This window comes from Bubalus kerabau, chromosome 5, assembly GCF_029407905.1.
Source record: "Bubalus kerabau isolate K-KA32 ecotype Philippines breed swamp buffalo chromosome 5, PCC_UOA_SB_1v2, whole genome shotgun sequence".
NCBI lineage: Eukaryota > Metazoa > Chordata > Mammalia > Artiodactyla > Bovidae > Bubalus > Bubalus kerabau.
Window position 1 is genome coordinate 269,655 of NC_073628.1, and position 18,186 is coordinate 287,840.

At 65.5% G+C, this 18,186-nt stretch overlaps 2 protein-coding genes across 3 annotated transcripts; one reads left to right on the plus strand and one right to left on the minus strand.

The window, feature by feature from the left end:
• The first annotated feature begins 618 nt into the window (after positions 1-618).
• PKP3 (plakophilin 3) lies at positions 619-9,977 on the plus strand. The gene is made up of 14 exons (XM_055580411.1): positions 619-699; positions 2,198-2,393; positions 4,327-4,403; positions 4,537-5,162; positions 5,250-5,373; positions 6,560-6,764; positions 7,113-7,287; positions 7,728-7,845; positions 7,918-8,085; positions 8,165-8,350; positions 8,575-8,728; positions 8,947-9,139; positions 9,236-9,323; positions 9,599-9,977. The coding sequence occupies exons 1-14, from the start codon at positions 619-621 to the stop codon at positions 9,632-9,634; spliced, it is 2,427 nt and encodes an 808-aa protein (XP_055436386.1). The 3' UTR covers positions 9,635-9,977.
• A 1,028-nt stretch (positions 9,978-11,005) lies between these two features.
• On the minus strand, positions 11,006-17,095 carry SIGIRR (single Ig and TIR domain containing). Of its 2 annotated transcripts, none has more exons than XM_055580413.1 (10): positions 16,888-17,095; positions 15,086-15,248; positions 14,107-14,305; positions 13,472-13,605; positions 13,233-13,373; positions 12,746-12,889; positions 12,306-12,408; positions 12,124-12,241; positions 11,718-11,907; positions 11,006-11,449 (listed from the first exon to the last, which is right to left on the minus strand). In XM_055580413.1, exons 1-10 carry the CDS (start codon positions 16,936-16,938, stop codon positions 11,286-11,288), a joined length of 1,407 nt encoding a protein of 468 aa, XP_055436388.1. In that variant the 5' UTR covers positions 16,939-17,095; the 3' UTR covers positions 11,006-11,285. The 2 variants fall into 2 exon arrangements, with proteins under 2 accessions (XP_055436388.1, XP_055436387.1); XM_055580412.1 differs by having other exon boundaries at positions 12,091-12,241; positions 16,888-17,094.
• Positions 17,096-18,186: the final 1,091 nt, after the last annotated feature.

Sequence of the window (18,186 nt, forward strand, 5' to 3'; positions counted from 1 at the left end):
GACTCTCAGGAACAGAAGGCTGGTCCCAGCGGTGCGGTCAGGGCTCTGAGCTTGAGGGGGGACAGGTTAAAGCCACAGCAGGTCCCTCGGGCCCTGCAGCGGTTAGAGGAAGCTCCCTTGGGTCCCCAGGCTTTCCCTGGACAGGGAGTCCCAAAGGGCAGAGACCCAAGGTGGGTGGTGGGAGGGCGCACAGGTCCCCAGGAGGCTTGGCACAGCCTGGGGCCACCTGCAGCCCTCCCTGCCAAGAGGAGGGGCAAGCTCTAGGGAACTGGCCCTGGGGACCCTGCAGGCTTGGAAGACTAGGCCATGGGGGTGTCTGCCTGACCCCCACCTGCAGTCCACCCCGGAGGCTGGCTTTCCCAGGTGTGCGGCCTGGTGGGCTGGGCCCCAGGTGGATGAGTGCAGGGCGGGCCCCAGGCCCGTGCCAGGCGACTTCCTCCAAGCGCACTCAGTGCCGCACGAACTTGTCTCCCGGGATTTTTCCACACAAAACACGACTCCCAGGGAAGCAACCGGTCTGATGAGCTGGCTGGGCGTGCAAGCGTTCCCACCCCGCCCTCCTGGTGCCCCCGCAGTCCTGGCCCACAGCGAGGCCCCAGCAGAAGTGCTGGGCCCGGGATGCAGCCCAGGACTCCTCAGCTCACAGCAGCCGTCTCTGGGGTGAGCCCCGAGGCCAGCAGTCTCCGGACCGCCAGCAGGGTAGGTCACCCACCCTGTGCATCCCCTCTGCCCAGCGGCTCCACCCCAGGCATCACCTGGACCTTCCCAGAGACCCTCCTCAACCCCTCTCACCCCTGACACTGACTTTTGCCTCCCTCCCCAGTCTCCTCCCCAGCACTGACCTCACCCCTAGGGCTGCCTCCCGACCCGACCCCACCTCACCCCCAGGCCACTGCCCCCAGCCACCATTCCCACCTGGGACCATGTCCCCTGCCTTCAGGGACCCAGTGCCCAGGGTAAGGGTGTCCCACAGGAAGGAAGGCCGGTGAGGGTGGGCCCACAGTGACTCTGTGAGGGGAACCCAGGAAGAACACGAAGCCGCTGGGCCCCTGCCCCCCAGCCCTCCTGGGCTCAGCCCTCGCCTCACTCAGCCCACCAGGGGCCTGTCCCGGATCCCAGCCAAGCCTCCCCAGGAGGCCTTGGAGCAGGCGGTCTGGCTGGTGGGGACGCTCCAGGGAGACTTTGGGGCAAGCCCCGCTCTGCCGGGCTCTCACTCCTGCTCTGACTCCTGGGCCGCCCCTGTCCATGCAGCTCCAGCCCTCCGGGTCCCTGCTGGCCTGGACTGCCAGTTCCTCCCTGCGTCCCCAGCCCGGGCAGGAGGGCCCCTCTGAGTCAACCCCTCGGGGCAGCCCTGCCTGCCCCCACTGAGCTGAGCCCTGACTCATGTGTTGGGAACTGCCTCCCACCCCCACAGCCTGGGGGGCAGAAGCCTGGGAGGGGATCAGAGAGGGCCCAGCCAGCCCTTCGGAGGCCTCTGCAGAGGAGGGGGTTAGGGGTGACTTCCGGGGTCTATGGGATGGATATCTGGAGGGTCATGAGCCTGCGGTGGGCCCATCTAGCCTCCTGCTTCTGGGGTCTCTTGGGCACCAAGGACTTGGACAAGGACCCTGTTGAGCCCTCTTCACCCAGAAGCTCCACCCCAAGCCTTCAATCCTCAACTCTGTCCCTTGGTGCCTGAACCCTGCTAGGCCTCCCACAGGCCTCAGGTTGGCTGCCTGGTCCTCGGAGTTTCCCAGAGCACCCGGTTCCCCAGGCAGGGAGGGCCCTGGCCCTGACTCCCCGAGGTGGCCACCCTGGGACCTTTCCCAGCGCTGGGGACAGTAGGCCCAAAGGAGCAGCTGTGGCCTTTACAGGCAGGGGACAAAGGCACAGACCAGACCCCTGCTGCCCGTCCCGGGATGGGCGGAAGGCAGGGAGACGCCCAGGGCCGCTCTTCCGCCCGAATTCCACCTTGAGCAGCCCCGCCCTCCCACCTGGCCCAGGTGTCCCCGCCCCTCGCTGAGCTCAGGGCTGGGCGGTGTCGGCCTCTGAGCCAGCCCTGGGCGAGGCCAGAGGGGAGGGGACTTCAGGGACAGGGCCGCGCGGGAAGAGACGGCGAGACAGCTCGGGCTTGAGGTGGCGACGGGGCCCAAGCCAGGCCGACTGCCCCGTGCCCGCCGCCATGCAGGACGGTAACTTCCTGCTCTCCGCCCTGCAGCCCGAGGCGGGCGTGTGCTCCCTGGCGCTGCCCTCGGATCTGCAGCTGGACCGCCGGGGTGCCGAGGGGCCGGAGGCAGAGCGGCTGAGGGCGGCCCGCGTCCAGGAGCAGGTCCGCGCGCGCCTGCTGCAGCTGGGCCAGCAGCCACGGCACAATGGGCCCGCTGAGCCCGACGGGGCAGCCGAGGCGGCCAGAGGTAGGCAGATGCGGGCCAGGTGGGCACCGGAGGGCGGCAGGTGGGGGTGGCCCCAGGGGCGTGGTGGTGCCAAGGCTGGAAGCCGCAGTGGGGCGACTCCGGGTTCAGCTCCCTGACTCACCTGAGCCGCCTTGAGTCACCGCCCCGCCCCGCCAGGCGTGGGAGACGCCATGGGTGTGGCCTCTACCTCCCAGCAGGGACCCTGGGGTCCTCAGCGTGAGCCAGGGTGGGCCCCACCTGCCCCCTGTGCCCTGAGCCCCCTGCCCCAGCCAGACATGGGAGAAGTGGCACATGGCCGGCCAGCCGGCTGGGCCCATCTCGGTCGGCAAGGCCAGGACACGCACACGTCCCGCATCCCACGGGCTCACACGCAGTCTCAGAGACACACGGACATACACAGTCCCCCAGAGACACAGACACACAGAGACACAGACGCCCAGACTCTAGCGTCCACCCCTGGCCCCTTGGGAACGAGCAGACAGGACGGTGAGGGGCGGAGTCTGGAGCTCCTGGAGGAGAGCCACCGCCTGTCGGTGCCAGGGTCTCCCTGCGGGATTGTGGGGCAGGGGGGTGGAGGGCCTGCCAGAGTGACCCAGATACTCCCGCTGAGAAGAGCCCGCGGGGAACGCCCTCGGGGCCAGGCAGCCCCCTGCGTGTAGAGACCCAGCTCCACTGGGCATGCATATGCATGAGTGTTGCAGCGAGCTCAGGGAGCTTCTGGAAATGTCATCCCGTCTTGCCAGGCCGCAGCAGCAGGCACCAAGGTCAGGCGCGAAGAAGAGCCTGTGGGATGTCAGGGTCAAGCCCCAGTGACAGATGCTCGAGGGCCCTTCCCAGTACTGGCCTCCAGTGCCGGTTGGGAGATGTGGGTCAATCAGCGTAGGGGCCGCCGGGTTCCTGCGTCCTCCCCAGCCTGGGCCTCTCAGCCTTGCTGGTGGCCCAGCTGGATGCCCAAGGGTCATGGGGTAGAGGAGGGAGCAGGGAGGGGTTAATTACCACCCCAGCCACCCTGGCAATTAGGGGGAAGAGGATTATAATTTTGGGGTGGGGGTAAGGTCCCCAGGCTGGGGGTGTGTCCCCCCAGACTGAGCCTCCCTGGCATCAAAGGGTTAATAGCCCCTGCCCAGAAGCCTCATTAACCAGGGCGGGTCTGCCAGTTCGGGGAGTCCCCCCAGACCTAGCTGAGCCAGAGGCTGGGAGGGGGCCCCCTCCCCTTCACCCCTGCCCTGAGTCCCTTCCGCCCAGTTTCTCTACCTTGGCCTTGGGCGGGTGGGACTCAGGAACCCCTTCCCCATCCAAAGGCCCTGCCCAGCAGGTGAAGCCACCGCAGCCGGGCTCCCGCGGTGCTGCCTGGTGTGACCTTTGCTCCGCTCCTCACAGGGTGTTCTCAGCTCTTGCCGCCTGCCTGTCCATCCGCATGCCCGTTTAGTTGTGCCTTCAGCGTCCCTCCATTCTCCTGGCCTAGATTCGCACTCATGTGCCAGTCTGTTCACCCACCCGCCACGTTCTGGCGGTCCAGGCTTCCCCCTTCCCTCCGCCCTCCGCCCACCCTCCCTTTCCACTCACCATGCAGTCTGGCTGGCGCCTGTGCCCTGGGCTTGTGTGTGCCAGGGTTGGGGATGCCCTGCCAGGTGGGTCGGGGGCCTAACCCCCGGACACAGCGCGTCCCTAAGCAGTGCGGTGCCACCATTGTGTGGCCAAGGGCGCAGGCCAGGCCCGCAGGGGCCGTGCGGCTTTCTGGGCAAGGGGGCCGGGCACACTCCCCAGGCTGCCAGGAGGTCAGCAGGGTGAGCGCGTCTGTCCCCCCTGGGAGGCGGGGGGCTGTGGGAGGGGTGACGAGGCGCCGCCCCGCCAGCCTCAGGGTGGAGGGGAGGCGGGAGGCCAGCACCTGCTGTCGCCCCAGCGGGCTGTGCCGCCCCTGCCCCGTCTACAGGTGCATCCAGGGCTCAGTACCACACCTTGCAGGCTGGCTTCAGCTCTCGCTCCCAGGGCCTGGGCGGGGAAACCTCGGTGAGTGACGCCCCTCTAGCCCAGACTCCTGAGGCGGAGGTTCCGAGGAGGGCTGGGCTCCGCGGTCGGGAGGAGGGGCCCGCTGAGCCCCCATGCCCCCTCACTGCCGTCCCCTCCCCTCCCTGCCCCACAGACCTTCCGGCCCATCGCCAAGCCCACCTACAGCCCTGCCTCCTGGTCTTCCCGCTCGGCCGTGGACCTGAGCTCCAGTCGGAGGCTAAGCTCCGTCCACAACGGGGGTGGTGCCTTTGGGGCTGCAGGGTACCGGGGTACCCCGCCCGCTGCACCGGTGCCCGCCCGGCCTGTGTCCTTCCACGAGCGTGGTGGGGCAGGCAGCCGGGCAGATTACGACACCTTGTCCCTGCGCTCGCTGAGGCTGGGGGCCGGGGGCCCGGACGACCGATACAGCGTGGTGTCTGAGCAGCTGGAGCCGGCGGCCACGTCCTCCTACAGGGCCTTTGCCTACGAGCGCCGGGCCAGCTCCAGCTCTAGCCGGGCTGGGGGCCTGGACTGGCCGGAGGCTACCGAGGGACCGCCCAGCCGGACCATCCGTGCTCCTGCCATGCGGACCCTGCAGCGGTTCCAAAGCAGCCACCGCAGCCGTGCAGTGGCTGGGGGCGGGCCCGGGGGCGTCCTGGAGTCCGTGACCCGCGCACCCTCTGTGCGCAGCCTCAGCCTCGGTGACTCGGGCCACCTGCCGGACATGCGCGGGCTGGACAGCTACGGCGGCCACCGCACTCTACAGAGGCTCAGCAGCGGGTGAGCTGGGCCGGGTTTGCGGGGGTAGCCTCTGCCACAACCCCAGTCCATCCTCAGATCAGCCTAACCCGGCTCTTGTCTCTGCAGATTCGATGACATCGACCTGCCCTCAGCAGTCAAGTACCTCATGGCCTCAGATCCCAACCTGCAGGTGCTGGGAGCTGCCTACATCCAGCACAAGTGCTACAGCGACACAGCCGCCAAGAAGCAGGTGGCGTCCCCGCCGACTACGCCCCCGGCCCGCGTCCACTGTCCTCTGCTCCCTGACCACCCGCGCTGACCCCCAAACTGACTGGGCAGACCTGGGCCTACCCAGAGCATGCCCAGCACAGGCAGGGTGGGAGGGCTGCACTTACACATGTCCAAATACACACGCTGACACCCGCACACCTCTGCGCACACCTGGATATAGACACACACGCCTATCACTGTATACACCCGCACACCTCTGCGCACACCTGGATATAGACACACACGCCTATCACTGTATACACCCGCACACCTCTGCACACACCTGGATATAGACACACACGCCTATCACTGTATACACCTGCACACCTCTGCGCACACCTGGATATAGACACACACGCCTATCACTGTATACACCCGCACACCTCTGCGCACACCTGGATATAGACACACACGCCTATCACTGTATACACCCGCACACCTCTGCGCACACCTGGATATAGACACACACGCCTATCACTGTATACACCCGCACACCTCTGCGCACACCTGGATATAGACGACACACACGCCTATCACTGTATACACCCGCACACCTCTGCACACACCTGGATATAGACACACACGCCTATCACTGCCTACACCCGCACACCTCTGCGCACACCTGGATATAGACACACACGCCTATCACTGTATACACCCGCACACCTCTGCGCACACCTGGATATAGACGACACACACGCCTATCACTGTATACACCCGCACACCTCTGCGCACACCTGGATATAGACGACACACACGCCTATCACTGTATACACCCGCACACCTCTGCGCACACCTGGATATAGACGACACACACGCCTATCACTGTATACACCCGCACACCTCTGCGCACACCTGGATATAGACGACACACACGCCTATCACTGTATACACCTGCACACCTCTGCACACACCTGAATATAGACGACACACACGTCTATCACTGTATACACCTGCACACCTCTGCACACACCTGAATATAGACGACACACACGCCTATCACTGTATACACCTGCACACCTCTGCAAACATTTGCACATGTACGTCCACATCTTTTAATGCATAACCCGCCTACATCTGGACACCTTTGCGCACACCTGCACACCTCTGCACATACCCATCCATCGTGTGCACGCTTGTTAACACCCGCATGCCTGTGCCCGCAGGCCCGCAGCCTGCAGGCTGTGCCCAGGCTGGTGAAGCTCTTCAACCACGCCAACCAGGAAGTGCAGCGCCACGCCACAGGCGCCATGCGCAACCTCGTCTATGACAACGCGGACAACAAGCTGGCCCTGGTGGAGGAGAACGGCATCTTCGAGCTGCTGCGGGCACTGCGGGAGCAGGACGATGAGCTCCGCAAGAACGTCACAGGTGGCCTGGTCCCCACCCGCTACCCTGCCCCTCTCCCACCCCACTCCCGCACCTCCCACCGCCTCTTCCCTCGGCCCCCACAGCCATTCCTTGGCACGTCTCTTTAGAGCCAGCCTCCACCCCAGGGCTCACGTCCCCAAGGGTCGTCCTCTCTGCCCTACCGCAGCCCTGTGACCCTCTGGGTCACACCCAGGCTGTCCCCAGGAAGGCTGGTGGGTGAGGCTGGCAGTGCCCTGCAGGGAGAGGTCAGGAGCCTCCTCCCTACCACCTGAGGAAGACAGAGGGGCCAGAGGCCTCGGAGGTCCCCAGAGGTGGTCCCTGACCACGACCGCGGCCCACCCACCACAGGGATCCTGTGGAACCTGTCCTCCAGCGACCACCTGAAGGACCGCCTGGCCCGGGACACGCTGGAGCAGCTCACAGATCTGGTGCTGAGCCCCCTGTCGGGGGCGGGCGGGCCGCCCCTCATCCAGCAGAACGCCTCTGAAGCCGAGATATTCTACAACGCCACCGGCTTCCTCAGGTGCGCCAGGCGGCCTTGGGACCCTGAGGTCTGAGGGACAAGGCAGAGCCACTGGGTTGCGGGGGACGGGGCACTGGAGGAAGTGGACAGATCCAGCAAGGCAGAGGTGCTGACCCACGAGTGGAGTGGGTAACCAGGTGTCCTCCCCCCAGCCAGATGTCAACAGACTGCAGGCTCAGGTTTCTTTAAATCAGGGACTTGATCTGACATTTCTAACCTGCCCCCACCCCGGACGGTTTGAGGAGTGGATGGGGGTAGGCGTGCAAAAGCGTGGGAGCAACAGTGTCCAACAGGGACCAGGAGCAGGAGGTGCTGGGGGCGGGCCCAGCGTGCGGCGGGGAGGGAATCGGGGCCCAGGAGCTCAGCCTCGGGTTCAGCTCGCTGTGGGGTGGCTCTGCCTGGGGTCCCTGTGCGGGCCTCTCACCTGTCTCCACCCGCAGGAACCTCAGCTCTGCCTCCCAGGCCACTCGCCAGAAAATGCGTGAGTGCCACGGGCTGGTGGACGCCCTGGTCACCTACATCAACCATGCCCTGGACGTGGGCAAGTGTGAGGATAAGGTGAGGGTCGGCCTGGGCCCGGGGGCCCCGGGGGCGCCAGCCCGCCCTGACCGCGGCCCCCTCCATCCACAGAGTGTGGAGAACGCCGTGTGCGTGCTGAGGAACCTGTCCTACCGCCTGTACGACGAGATGCCGCCCTCGGCCCTTCAGCGGCTGGAGGGCCGGGGCCGCCAGGACATGGGGGTACCCCCAGGCGAGGCGGTGGGCTGCTTCACTCCACAGAGCCGGCGGCTCCGAGAGGTGGGCCCAGACTGGGGCGGGCGGGCAGATGCAGTGGTCCCGGGCGACCTCAGCTGACCCTCCGTGCCCTCCTGCCCAGCTGCCCCTCACGGCCGACGCGCTTACCTTTGCTGAGGTGTCTAAGGACCCCAAGGGCCTCGAGTGGCTGTGGAGCCCCCAGATCGTGGGGCTGTACAACCGGCTGCTGCAGCGCTGTGAGCTCAACCGGCACACGACCGAGGCGGCAGCCGGGGCGCTGCAGAACATCACCGCAGGGGACCGCAGGGTGAGGCGGTGGGGCCAGGCCGGGCAGGACGGGAAGGCAGGGGCCGCTGAGCGGCAGCAGGGGCAGGGGGTCAGCGCCCCAGACGGCACGGGCCTCGGCTCCTGAGGACGTGGGTTCTGCGCCAGACTTGAGGGAGGAGCCAGGAGGTCTGGGCTGGCAGGGCCTGACCCGCGGGCAGCTCGGGGCACCAAGCACCTCACTCACCGCCCTCCTCCTGCCGGCAGTGGGCGGGGGTGCTGAGCCGGCTGGCTCTGGAGCAGGAGCGCATACTGAACCCGCTGCTGGACCGAGTTCGGACCGCTGACCACCACCAGCTGCGCTCACTGACGGGCCTCATCCGAAACCTGTCCCGCAACGCCAGGAACAAGGATGAGATGTGTGAGTCCGGCCGTCCCACAGCCTGGGTTCCACCTCCCCTGTGGACCAGGCGCTCGCCTGGATTCTGCCTTTACTGCTGCCCTGGGGCCAGCTTCTGGGAGGCTGGGGTCAGTGGACAGGCAGGCGCGCCAGCTCCCTGGGGGAGCAGGGGACGGCAGGTGTCAAGGGCGCGGCGGGGGGAAGGGCGGTGGAGACCCACCTCCCCGACCTCCTGGCAGCCACCAAGCTGGTGAGTCACCTGATCGAGAAGCTGCCCGGCAGCGTGGGTGAGAAGTCTCCTCCAGCCGACGTGCTGATAAACATCATAGCTGTCCTCAACAACCTCGTGGTGGCCAGTCCCGTGGCCGCCCGGGACCTGCTCTACTTCGACGGGCTCCGCAAGCTGGTCTTCATCAAGAAGAAGCGGGACAGGTCAGGGCCCAAACCCCATGCCCACCCTGCCCCCCCGCTGCCCCTGCCTTCCGGCCGCGCCTGTCACCCCGCTGACCCCTGCCCCCCACCCCCCAGCCCTGACAGTGAGAAGTCCTCCCGGGCGGCCTCTAGCCTCTTGGCCAACCTGTGGCAGTACAACAAGCTGCACCGAGACTTCCGGGCGGTACGTTCCCGTGGCCCAGGGCAGGCGGGGCTGCAAGTGTGGGGCACGGAGGCGGGATGGCAGGGAGGGACAGGGAGGGAGGGACGGCAGGGAGGGACAGGGATGGAGGGACAGGGAGGGACAGGGAGGGAAGTACAGCAGGGAGGGACAGGGAGGGAGGGACAGGAAGGGACGGGGAGCCACGTTGCGCAGGAGGCCTGGACGACCGGGGCCTGCTGCCAGCACACTGGACGCGGGCAGCACAGCCCTGACTCGGGGTCCCCTCTCCATTGCAGAAGGGCTACCGGAAGGAGGACTTCCTGGGGCCGTAGGCGAAGCCTTCCTGGAGAAGGAGAACGCGATGTGACCCAGCGTCCTGGGAAGGGCTCAGCTCAGGGCTGCTCACCAGCCGGCCTGGAGGAGAAGGTTGAGGATGGCCCAGGGGCCTCTCACTGGAGCCCTGTCCACATGCAACGTGAAGGCCTGGGCCATGGGGGAGGGGATCAGGGGCTTGCAGCTGGGGAATTGGCTTCTGCGGGGCATGGGGGGGCAGGGCTGGAGGCTGCTCTGATGCGTGGGGTGGTGGCCAGGTCACACTGGAAGAGGTGGTGCTGGCTGTGGCCCCGCGGTGCCTTGGGACAGCCAGCAGTGGGAATAAAGGTGGCCGTGAACACAGTCCCTCGTGTTTCCTTGGCTGGTCAGGTCTGGGGTCAGGTCCAAGGATGCAATAGTGTCCCCAAGCACAGCCGTGCTTGCCCCTGAGGACACTCCCCCCGGGCCCATGCACAGATCTCTCTGGTCAGGGGACACAGGACCGGGGGAGGGAGCGTCCCAACAGCAGGAGAGCCGGCAGAGGGCGGAGGAGGACCGCAGAGGCGGCCTCGAGCTGAATGAGACACGTGTGCAGAGGAATGACCTCTTCTGGGCCAGTGTACCCACTGCGGACTTCAGTGCCCCCTGCTGGGTTGTGCTCACGTGGCACCTGCACCCCAGTGTCTCTCTACCTTGCCCCGCCCTGGGGGTGCCCTGACAGCTTCACTCATACTGTCTGAGGCTTGGGGTCCAGGAGCTCTGGGACTCCTCCCCATCCCACCAAGTCAGGCCACTTGGTCGTGACGCTCCCACAGATATTTTACAACAGACTTTAACGCAAAGCTCAGCACCTGCAGTCTATAAGGGGCCTGCCCCCAGGGCCGTCCGGCTCACGGTGGGACTGGAAGCAGTCACGTCCCGGGGCAGGGAGGCCTGAGGAGGGCGCTGAAAGAGGTGCCTGAGCTGGCATGGGGCGGAGGGGCAGCGTTGGAGGGGGCAGCCAGGCGTGCCGGCCAGGTGGCCACGAGGCGAGACAAGGGCAGGGTCCAGGGCCCTGGGTGCTAAAGCTCCAGTGCTCTGGCCACCTGATGCAAAGAGCCATCTCCTTAGAAAAGACCCTGGTGCTGGGAAAGATTGAGGGCAGACGGGTGACAGAGAATGAGATGGTTGGACGGTATCACCACGATGGACATGAATTTGAGCAAGCTCCGGGAGACAGTGAAGGACAGGAGAGGCTGGCATGCTGCAGTCCATGGGGTTGCAGATTCAGACACGACTGAGCAACTGAACACCAACCAGGGCCCTGGAGGGCCCAGGATGGAAGTGAGGGGCCTTCCGCCCAGGACACTGCACACCCGCTTCCTGCCCCAGGGGAGAGGCTGAGACTCGGGTGGGATTCAAAAGGTCTTTATTTCTAGCACGAGGCGGACAGCTGGGGCTGGGTCCACTCTCTTTCCCTGAGGTCCCAGGACTGCAAGAAGACAGGTCCTGCTGTGTGGGACTAAAAACACCCAGCCCTGCCCCCGGCACCCCGGTAACCCCAGTGCTCCAGGGGGCAGGGCTACACGTTGTCCTCTGATACCAGGCAGTAGAACCCAGTGCTCCAGGGGGCGGGGCTACACGTCGTCCTCTGATACCAGGCAGTAGAACCCAGTGCTCCAGGGGGCGGGGCTACACGTCGTCCTCTGACACCAGGCAGTAGAAGTCCGTGCGGGCGCTGTAGTTTCGGGAGCCAAGGTCTGACACATCCACCTGACTGCCTTGGCCCTCTCCGAGCGAGACCGCACTTGCCTGTGGTAGAGCTGGTGGCTCCCCAAAGACAGGCCCTCGTACACCTGCGGAGGGGCACCGCCAGGCCTCAGGCTGGGCTGCACACTGCCTGCCTTCTGCCAGGCCACTCCCTGCTGCCCCTGCCGCCTGATGGCACTTGTGGTCCCCAGGCCCCGGGTCCAACCGCCTCTATGGAAAGAGGCAGTGGGAGGCGCTGGAAGTCAAAGCCGGTCCCCACCACCTGGGCCCCTTCAGGGGCTCCTTCACCTTCTGCAGCCTCCCTCCAACTCAGGGTGAGCTTCTCGGGGTCAGGGGTGGGGCTGGTGAGCCTACCCAGGTCCCCCTCAGGGTCGGGGTCCAGCTCGGGGTCGAGGGTCCGACCCTCTGGGAACCGGCCTCGCACAATCAGCATGGGGTCCTTGTCGTCCTGCAGCCGGGTCTGGGGGTCTCCCTCCATCGACCTGTACTGCACCTTCCGTGGCAGCGCCAACCGTAGCTCTTTCCAAAAATCGGAGGAAGGCGTCTGGAGGCAAGGTGGGGCAGTTAACGTGTGTGAACACATGAATGGGGTTTGGGGGGGTGGTGCCAACACATAAAGACCCTGGCCTCCTCGCCCCCCAAAAGCCCACTCCTCTGGGCAGCTGGCCACGGAGCCTCCACTCACGGGGTCCCGTGCACAGCACCCCCGCCCCCCACCGCCCCGCACCACAGAGCCGGGCTTCCAGAGCAGCAGGGTCACCAGGTGGCGGTGCTGGCGCAGCAAGCGCAGTGCAGGGTGCGCGGGGTCGCGCCGCTGGCCCTCGAAGGTGATGAAGATGGGTCTGCGCGTGAGCTCCAGCAGCCGGCACAGGCCCTCCCTGCGAGGGCGGCACAGTCAGAGCGGGCACGGCTGAGGCCCACCCAGCCCAGCGCGGGACCCACCGGAAGCTGTGACTGCACCAGGCCCGGCCCAGGAAGGCATCCGACAACACCAGCACAAGTCGCCGGCAGCGGCTCAGGTTCACCAGCAGGTCTGCCGACGGCTCTGCAGGACCCGGGCATCAGCGGGGGCAGCACAGACTGGGCCCTGGAGGGGCGGGGCCCTGGGAGGGGCCGGAGCCCGAGGCGCGGTGGGGAGGGGCCTGGGGCCGAGGAAGACTTGAGGGGCGGGGCCTTGGAAGGCGGGGTCTGTGACCAGCGGGGGCGGGGCGAGCACCGGGACAGGGGCGGGGCCCAGTGGAAAGGGGCGGAGGGCTCGACGGGGCGGGGCCCTTGGAGGGGCGGGGCCTGGGCCGAGGAGGACCTGAGGGGCGGGGCCTTGGAAGCCGGGTCTGTGACCAGCGGGGGCGGGGCCCAAGCGGAAAGGGGTGGGGCGCCGGTACCCGCGCGCGGCAGGAGGTCGCGGTCGTCCAGAAAGAGCTTGTAGCCACGGTGCCGCTCCAACTGCGGCTTCAGGATGAAGTTCACGAACTTCCTGTCCTCAGGGCTGTTGCTGTAGGAGATGTAGGCGTCGTAGAGCTTCCCGTCTGCGGACAGCGGCGGGTCAGTGCGGCCGCTTTCCCGGCCTGGACCAGCCACCTTCAGGGTCCCCTAAACCTCCCCCCCTGTGCCAGGGAAGCCAGGCAAGCCCCCCAGATGAGACTCAGCAGATCCCGGCTCAAGCACCGCCTGGATTCGTCCTCAGCACAGGATTCCGGGTAGAGGCCTGGAACCAGGGTACCGTGACCCCCTTCTGCCCGCCCAATGCCCTCCTGGGCTGCACAGGGACACCCCTCTTCCAGAGCCCTCTAGGGACAGATGCCTCTTCACCCCCACCTGCAGAGCTGAGCCTAGTGAGGCCCCCTTCCCCCACGTCCGGGCCCCACGCACCGTTCATCTCCACCTCCCCATACTTGTCTTGGTACCAGAGCAGCACGTTGAGCCGACACTTCACGTACAGCAGCGCCACCAGGAGCAGGGCCAGCAGGGCCAAGAGCGAGGCCAGCACCGCGGCCACATGTCCCGCCAGCCCTGGGGACAGAGCCGCTGTCTGAGCCACCCCAGCACCCTCTGAGCCGCAAGTCTCCCCAGGGCTCCCTCCTACCTTGTACCCCAGTGCACCCCCTCACCAGCTCTCCAAAGAGTGAAGGAAGAGGAGCTGACGTTCCAGATGGAGCAGGTGAAGGTCCCGAAGTCCTCAGGTCTGGTCAGGTTGATCCCCAGGACACTGGACACAAGCACCTCTGACCAGTTGGTCTTGACCCTGGGGAGACCAGGCCCCACCCCCTCACCTGGGGCCCGAGAGCATCACTGGATGCCCCAGAGCCCCAGTTGTCTGGGACTCACCCAAAGAGGCTGCAGATTTGGGCTTCCTGGCAGTCCCTAGACCGTAAGCTAAGAGAAATGGCCAGAACATGAAGAGGGTATGGATCTCTTTTGGGACATCACCCTGATCCTGGGTCCGGGTCTTGGAAGTACTCAGATCCCAGGCTTGGCCCAGCAGTCAATGAGTAAATTCAGGCCGTAGCACTCTGCTGGCACCCATGGCCCTGGGTGGTCTACAAGGTGAGTGTCTAGAGGGGCCATCTGTCCCTGTAGTCACTGACTTAGTCTGCATCCAGAGTGGCACTCTGCCCATGTCGTGTCTGGCCAGTCACTCCCCAGCCCATGTTCAAGTGATTATAGACCAGAGTGTAGGTCAGAGAGGCCCCTGGCTGTGGGTATATCCAGCATGTCACCTGACCCTGGACACCTCATCTCTTACCAGGAGTCCTCATGGAGGTCATAGAGGCTTCCATTGCTCAGCAGCAGCCCACCTTTCAGCCACTGTACTGAGGGCAGGGGGCAGTGGGGCCCCGAGACCACCAAGGCTGTGCAGTTCAGTGTGACCACGCTGCCCAGGGCAAGCCCCAGGACCTGGTTTCCAGACGGGGACAGGAAGTCAGGGGCCTTGTCGCAGGCTCCTGCAGAAAGAGGACCCAGTGGGTTGCCTGTGCCTGTGATGCCAGCCTCCCACTGTGCACAGATGGTCGGTGGGCCAGGAAAATGCCACGGGGGCCAGTGGCACGTGCTGCTCGGTAACCACACCGTGTCCACCCACAAGTCCCAGGGGGACAGGGCCTGGCCCTTGGCACGTCTTCTCCCAGCAGCGGCTAGTTCTTACGTGTTCTGCCTGCGCTGTCCTCAGAGAGGATGTCAGTGTGGAGGGCAGAGTCATGGCTGAGGTCCACCCCCACGCCAGCCCAGCAGGACCCACCTAGCCGCCTGTGTGCCCAGGACAGGAGCCAGCACACGTGCTCTGTGTGCACCTGTGGCCCACTCTGGGACGTCAGGCCCTGGCCCCTCAGCTGGACAGTGCTGATTTGGGAGACTTGGGTTGGACATGCCAGCACCTTCAACCTGGTAGAAAGTTAGAGTTCCAGGACCCTCTATTTCTGGCCATGGGCAAGCATTCTCACCTCCCTGAGACCTGAACTTCCTTGTCTTTAAATTGGGGTGATAAGCCCAAGCCGGCAGTCAGAGAAGAAAGCCATCATCTTGGCAGTGAGGTCTCCCAGTAGCCCACATCTACCCACCCGATCCCCAGTGGCCCCCACCGGTGCCCACTCCCAGTATCCCTGGGCTTTACTGACCCCCCATGAGCAGGAGATGGGGAGGGCCCATCTTAACCACACTGCAGTGTGGAGCCAGCCTGGGGCAGGAGGTGGAGTGGAGCCCGTGCCCACCCCTCTCTGACCGTCTACCTGCCATGGTCTGGCCGGGGCCTCCTCGAGGCAGGCTGGACACTGGTGCTACCCACAGCGCCACGGGGCTCCTTGGCCGAGCAGACTGATCCCCCAAGGGCTGAGCAAGATTCACTCTCTGTCCTTGTGGCTGGTCAGTCAGGGCGCCAGGACGGGTCAGAGGCTGCCGCCATCCCCAGGAGCAAGTTAAACAAGAACAGGATGAGTTAACGTGTAACTCTGGCCTCGGAAGCACTGCCTCTGCCCCAGCTGTCTTGCCGAAGCCACAGAGCACCGGGCATGGCCTGGACTGAACTTCGTTTGCCCCAGGGACACCTGATGGCCCGGGGTGGGCAGCACCCCTGGCACCCTTCCTGAGCCCAGGAGCTGGCCTGGTTCCCAGGTCCTCGGGGACAAGGCTGCCACATACAGACGGGGGCTATGTACGGCCGGACTCAGCCTGTATTGAGGCTCCGAGGGGCTGGGGGTCGTGAGTGCCCGGCAGCCTGACTGGGCCTCACTCCCAGCCTGGATGCAGCAAGAGCAAAGCACTCGAGGCCAAGGTGTCGACACAGAAGGGGACGCGGGGCTCAGGCTGGTCTCGGGGGCAGCCTCCTTCCAGGTCCAGTGCATTTGTCATCTTCAGACCACAGACTTTCGTCCGCATTGTCCGTCGGTTCCCCAAGGCAAACCCCCACCGACCCACAGGCGGCCTTTCTCTCCACGCAGGGCAGGACCACCGCCCGCCAGACGGCAGCAGCGACACATACACACTTCTCGACACAGAAAGCTCCATAGTGACCTGGGCTGCGGGCGGGATAGTGAAGCCCGAGCTTCAGAGCCTTCGAGGACAGCCTCCTGGCTCCCGGGCCTCGGGCACCTGCTCCCTGGCACCAGGCAGGTTCTCACTAGGCATCCAGTCCTCTCCCTCCTCCCTGTGAGTGGACGCACTGGCCTCCTTCAGGCCCCCTCCCTGCCCACAGGGCCCGTGAGGCTTTGCGGGGATGAGCTCCCCCGACTCCTTCTGCACGGGGGGGGGGGACCCAATGTGGACCCAGGGTCGGCTGGAGCCCCTGCCTTGGCTGGGCTGGGACTTCCTCACAAACGGGTGAAGCACAGGCTCCCTCCCAGCGGGCGAGGGCAGAGGGTCCTGCCAAGAGCCATCTGGAGTGGAGGGTAGCCTGGGAGGTCCCTGAAGCAGAAGAACCAGCCACGAGGGCTGTGAGGGCCTGGGCAGCTCGCACCCCCAGCCCAGAGCAGAAGGTCCAGGGCAACTCCAGTCATGGCCCCTTGGCCTCCACACGCTGACACACCTCTGACCCCTGGAAAGTCACCCTCGGAGCCTCCTGGAAGTTAAGGCCAGGTGGCAGATGCCCCCCTGCACACCGTGCCCAGTGGCCCCGCTGTGACATTCCCTCTCCTCCGCACAGCCTCTGTGCTGCACCCCCAGCCCCTGCGCACCACTCGTGCCTACACGCTTGGCCCCCGTGCACATGTGCACACTCCCCACATGCCTGACGCTATGGCGGTCCACACACCTGGCACACAGCACACACTTGCCAAGTTCCCCAGGGCACACCGCCAAGAGCATCTGTGTACACCCCACACCACACACACTGCTCCTCACGCCCACCCTCGGCCTCCCATCACCCCTCACCCTCTCTCAGTCACACTTGCCCCACGCACACACGTGCACACACAAGCTGCATGCTCTGCAGGCCTCCCCTCACACAGCCCTGATTTTGAGGACAGGCCTCAGGCCGGGAAAGGCATCTGAGGACAGGGACGCAGACTCACGCTAAGCAGGGAAGGCATGAAGTCACCTGGCTCCAGCTCTTTCCTCCTGAGGAGGGGATGCCCGTCACTGAGGTCATTGGCTCGAGCTTGGGTGCGATCGCTTTGCTCAGCTGGGCCCCCGGCCCAGCCTAAAGCAGCACCGCAGCCCCGGATGCATCGCTGAGCATGGCGAGGACCCGGCTCTTGTTTGTGTGTTTTAATCAGAAGTTTCCCCGTAGCTTCCTGGCTTTGCAGTCACATCCTCTGCTAAACCTAAACCCCACCCAGGCACCCCTCCCCGGCGGGCTGGCGGGCAGTTGGTGGTTCTCCCCGCCAGCCCCGCCTGCCCCAGTCTTCCTGTAACTCTGAGTCAAGCGGCTCCTTCCTCCGGGGCCCGCCCCAGTCCACCACGGCCCGGGCCTTCCCTTCTCAAGCTAGGTCTAGAAGGCCGGGACCCACGGTGATACGTGGGGGTCCTGGCCAGCAGACCCCCACTCAGGCCTGTCCTGCACACCAACGAGGAGCCGGGCAGCATGGCCTGCTTCCCGGACAGCCCTGTGGTCCCGGGACCTGGAGAGGGCAGGCTCCGTGTAGCTCCCCTGGCCCCAGCAAGCATCTCTGACCTGCTGGGGGTGGTGCGGCTCCCGTGGAAACTCTCGCCAATGACGGAACCTTGAGCAGGGCTCTCTGGGCCCCACCCTGGCCACCTCTGAGGTGTAGCCCCCAAACGGTGAGCAGTTACAAGGGGCTTGGGTTATCACGTGGACCTTAGCCCCCTTTTCTACATAAGAAAGCAGTCAGGAGGCCTCAGCGAGGCTCCCAGATCTGAGCCCAGGTCGGGGGCAGCCTGAGGTCACCACAGATTCCTCTGCACCCTCATCCTAGACTGACCTGGCACTCTCAGCCCAGCACTGGTGGCTGATGGCGCTGCTCATGGAAATCAGGCAGGGTCCTTAGTGGCCCCTGTCCCTGCCCTCACCACTGGGGTAGGGCCTTCCCTTGGAGCATTCTCATCCTACATCCTTAATCTGACCCTTTCCAAGGCGCCTTGCTCAAACACCCCAACCCCGTGGCCCTCAGGGCCTTTGGATAATGGTGCATCTTGGTCTCAGGTCCCATAGACCCTGCCTGGGCGCCTCCCCACTAAGCCGCAGCTCCCCGGTGGGCCCTGAGGCTGAGTGAGCAACAAAGGCACCTGATGGACAGGCTAATGGGCTCCGGCGGTCAGCGACCTGCCCAGAAGCACCCAGGAGGAGGCAAAGAACTAGGTAGTCCCTGGTGTCCCCACCAGCCTTGCTGCCTCCCAGAGCTCCTGCCAGGTTGCCTGCCGCCCCACAAGCCGGCCG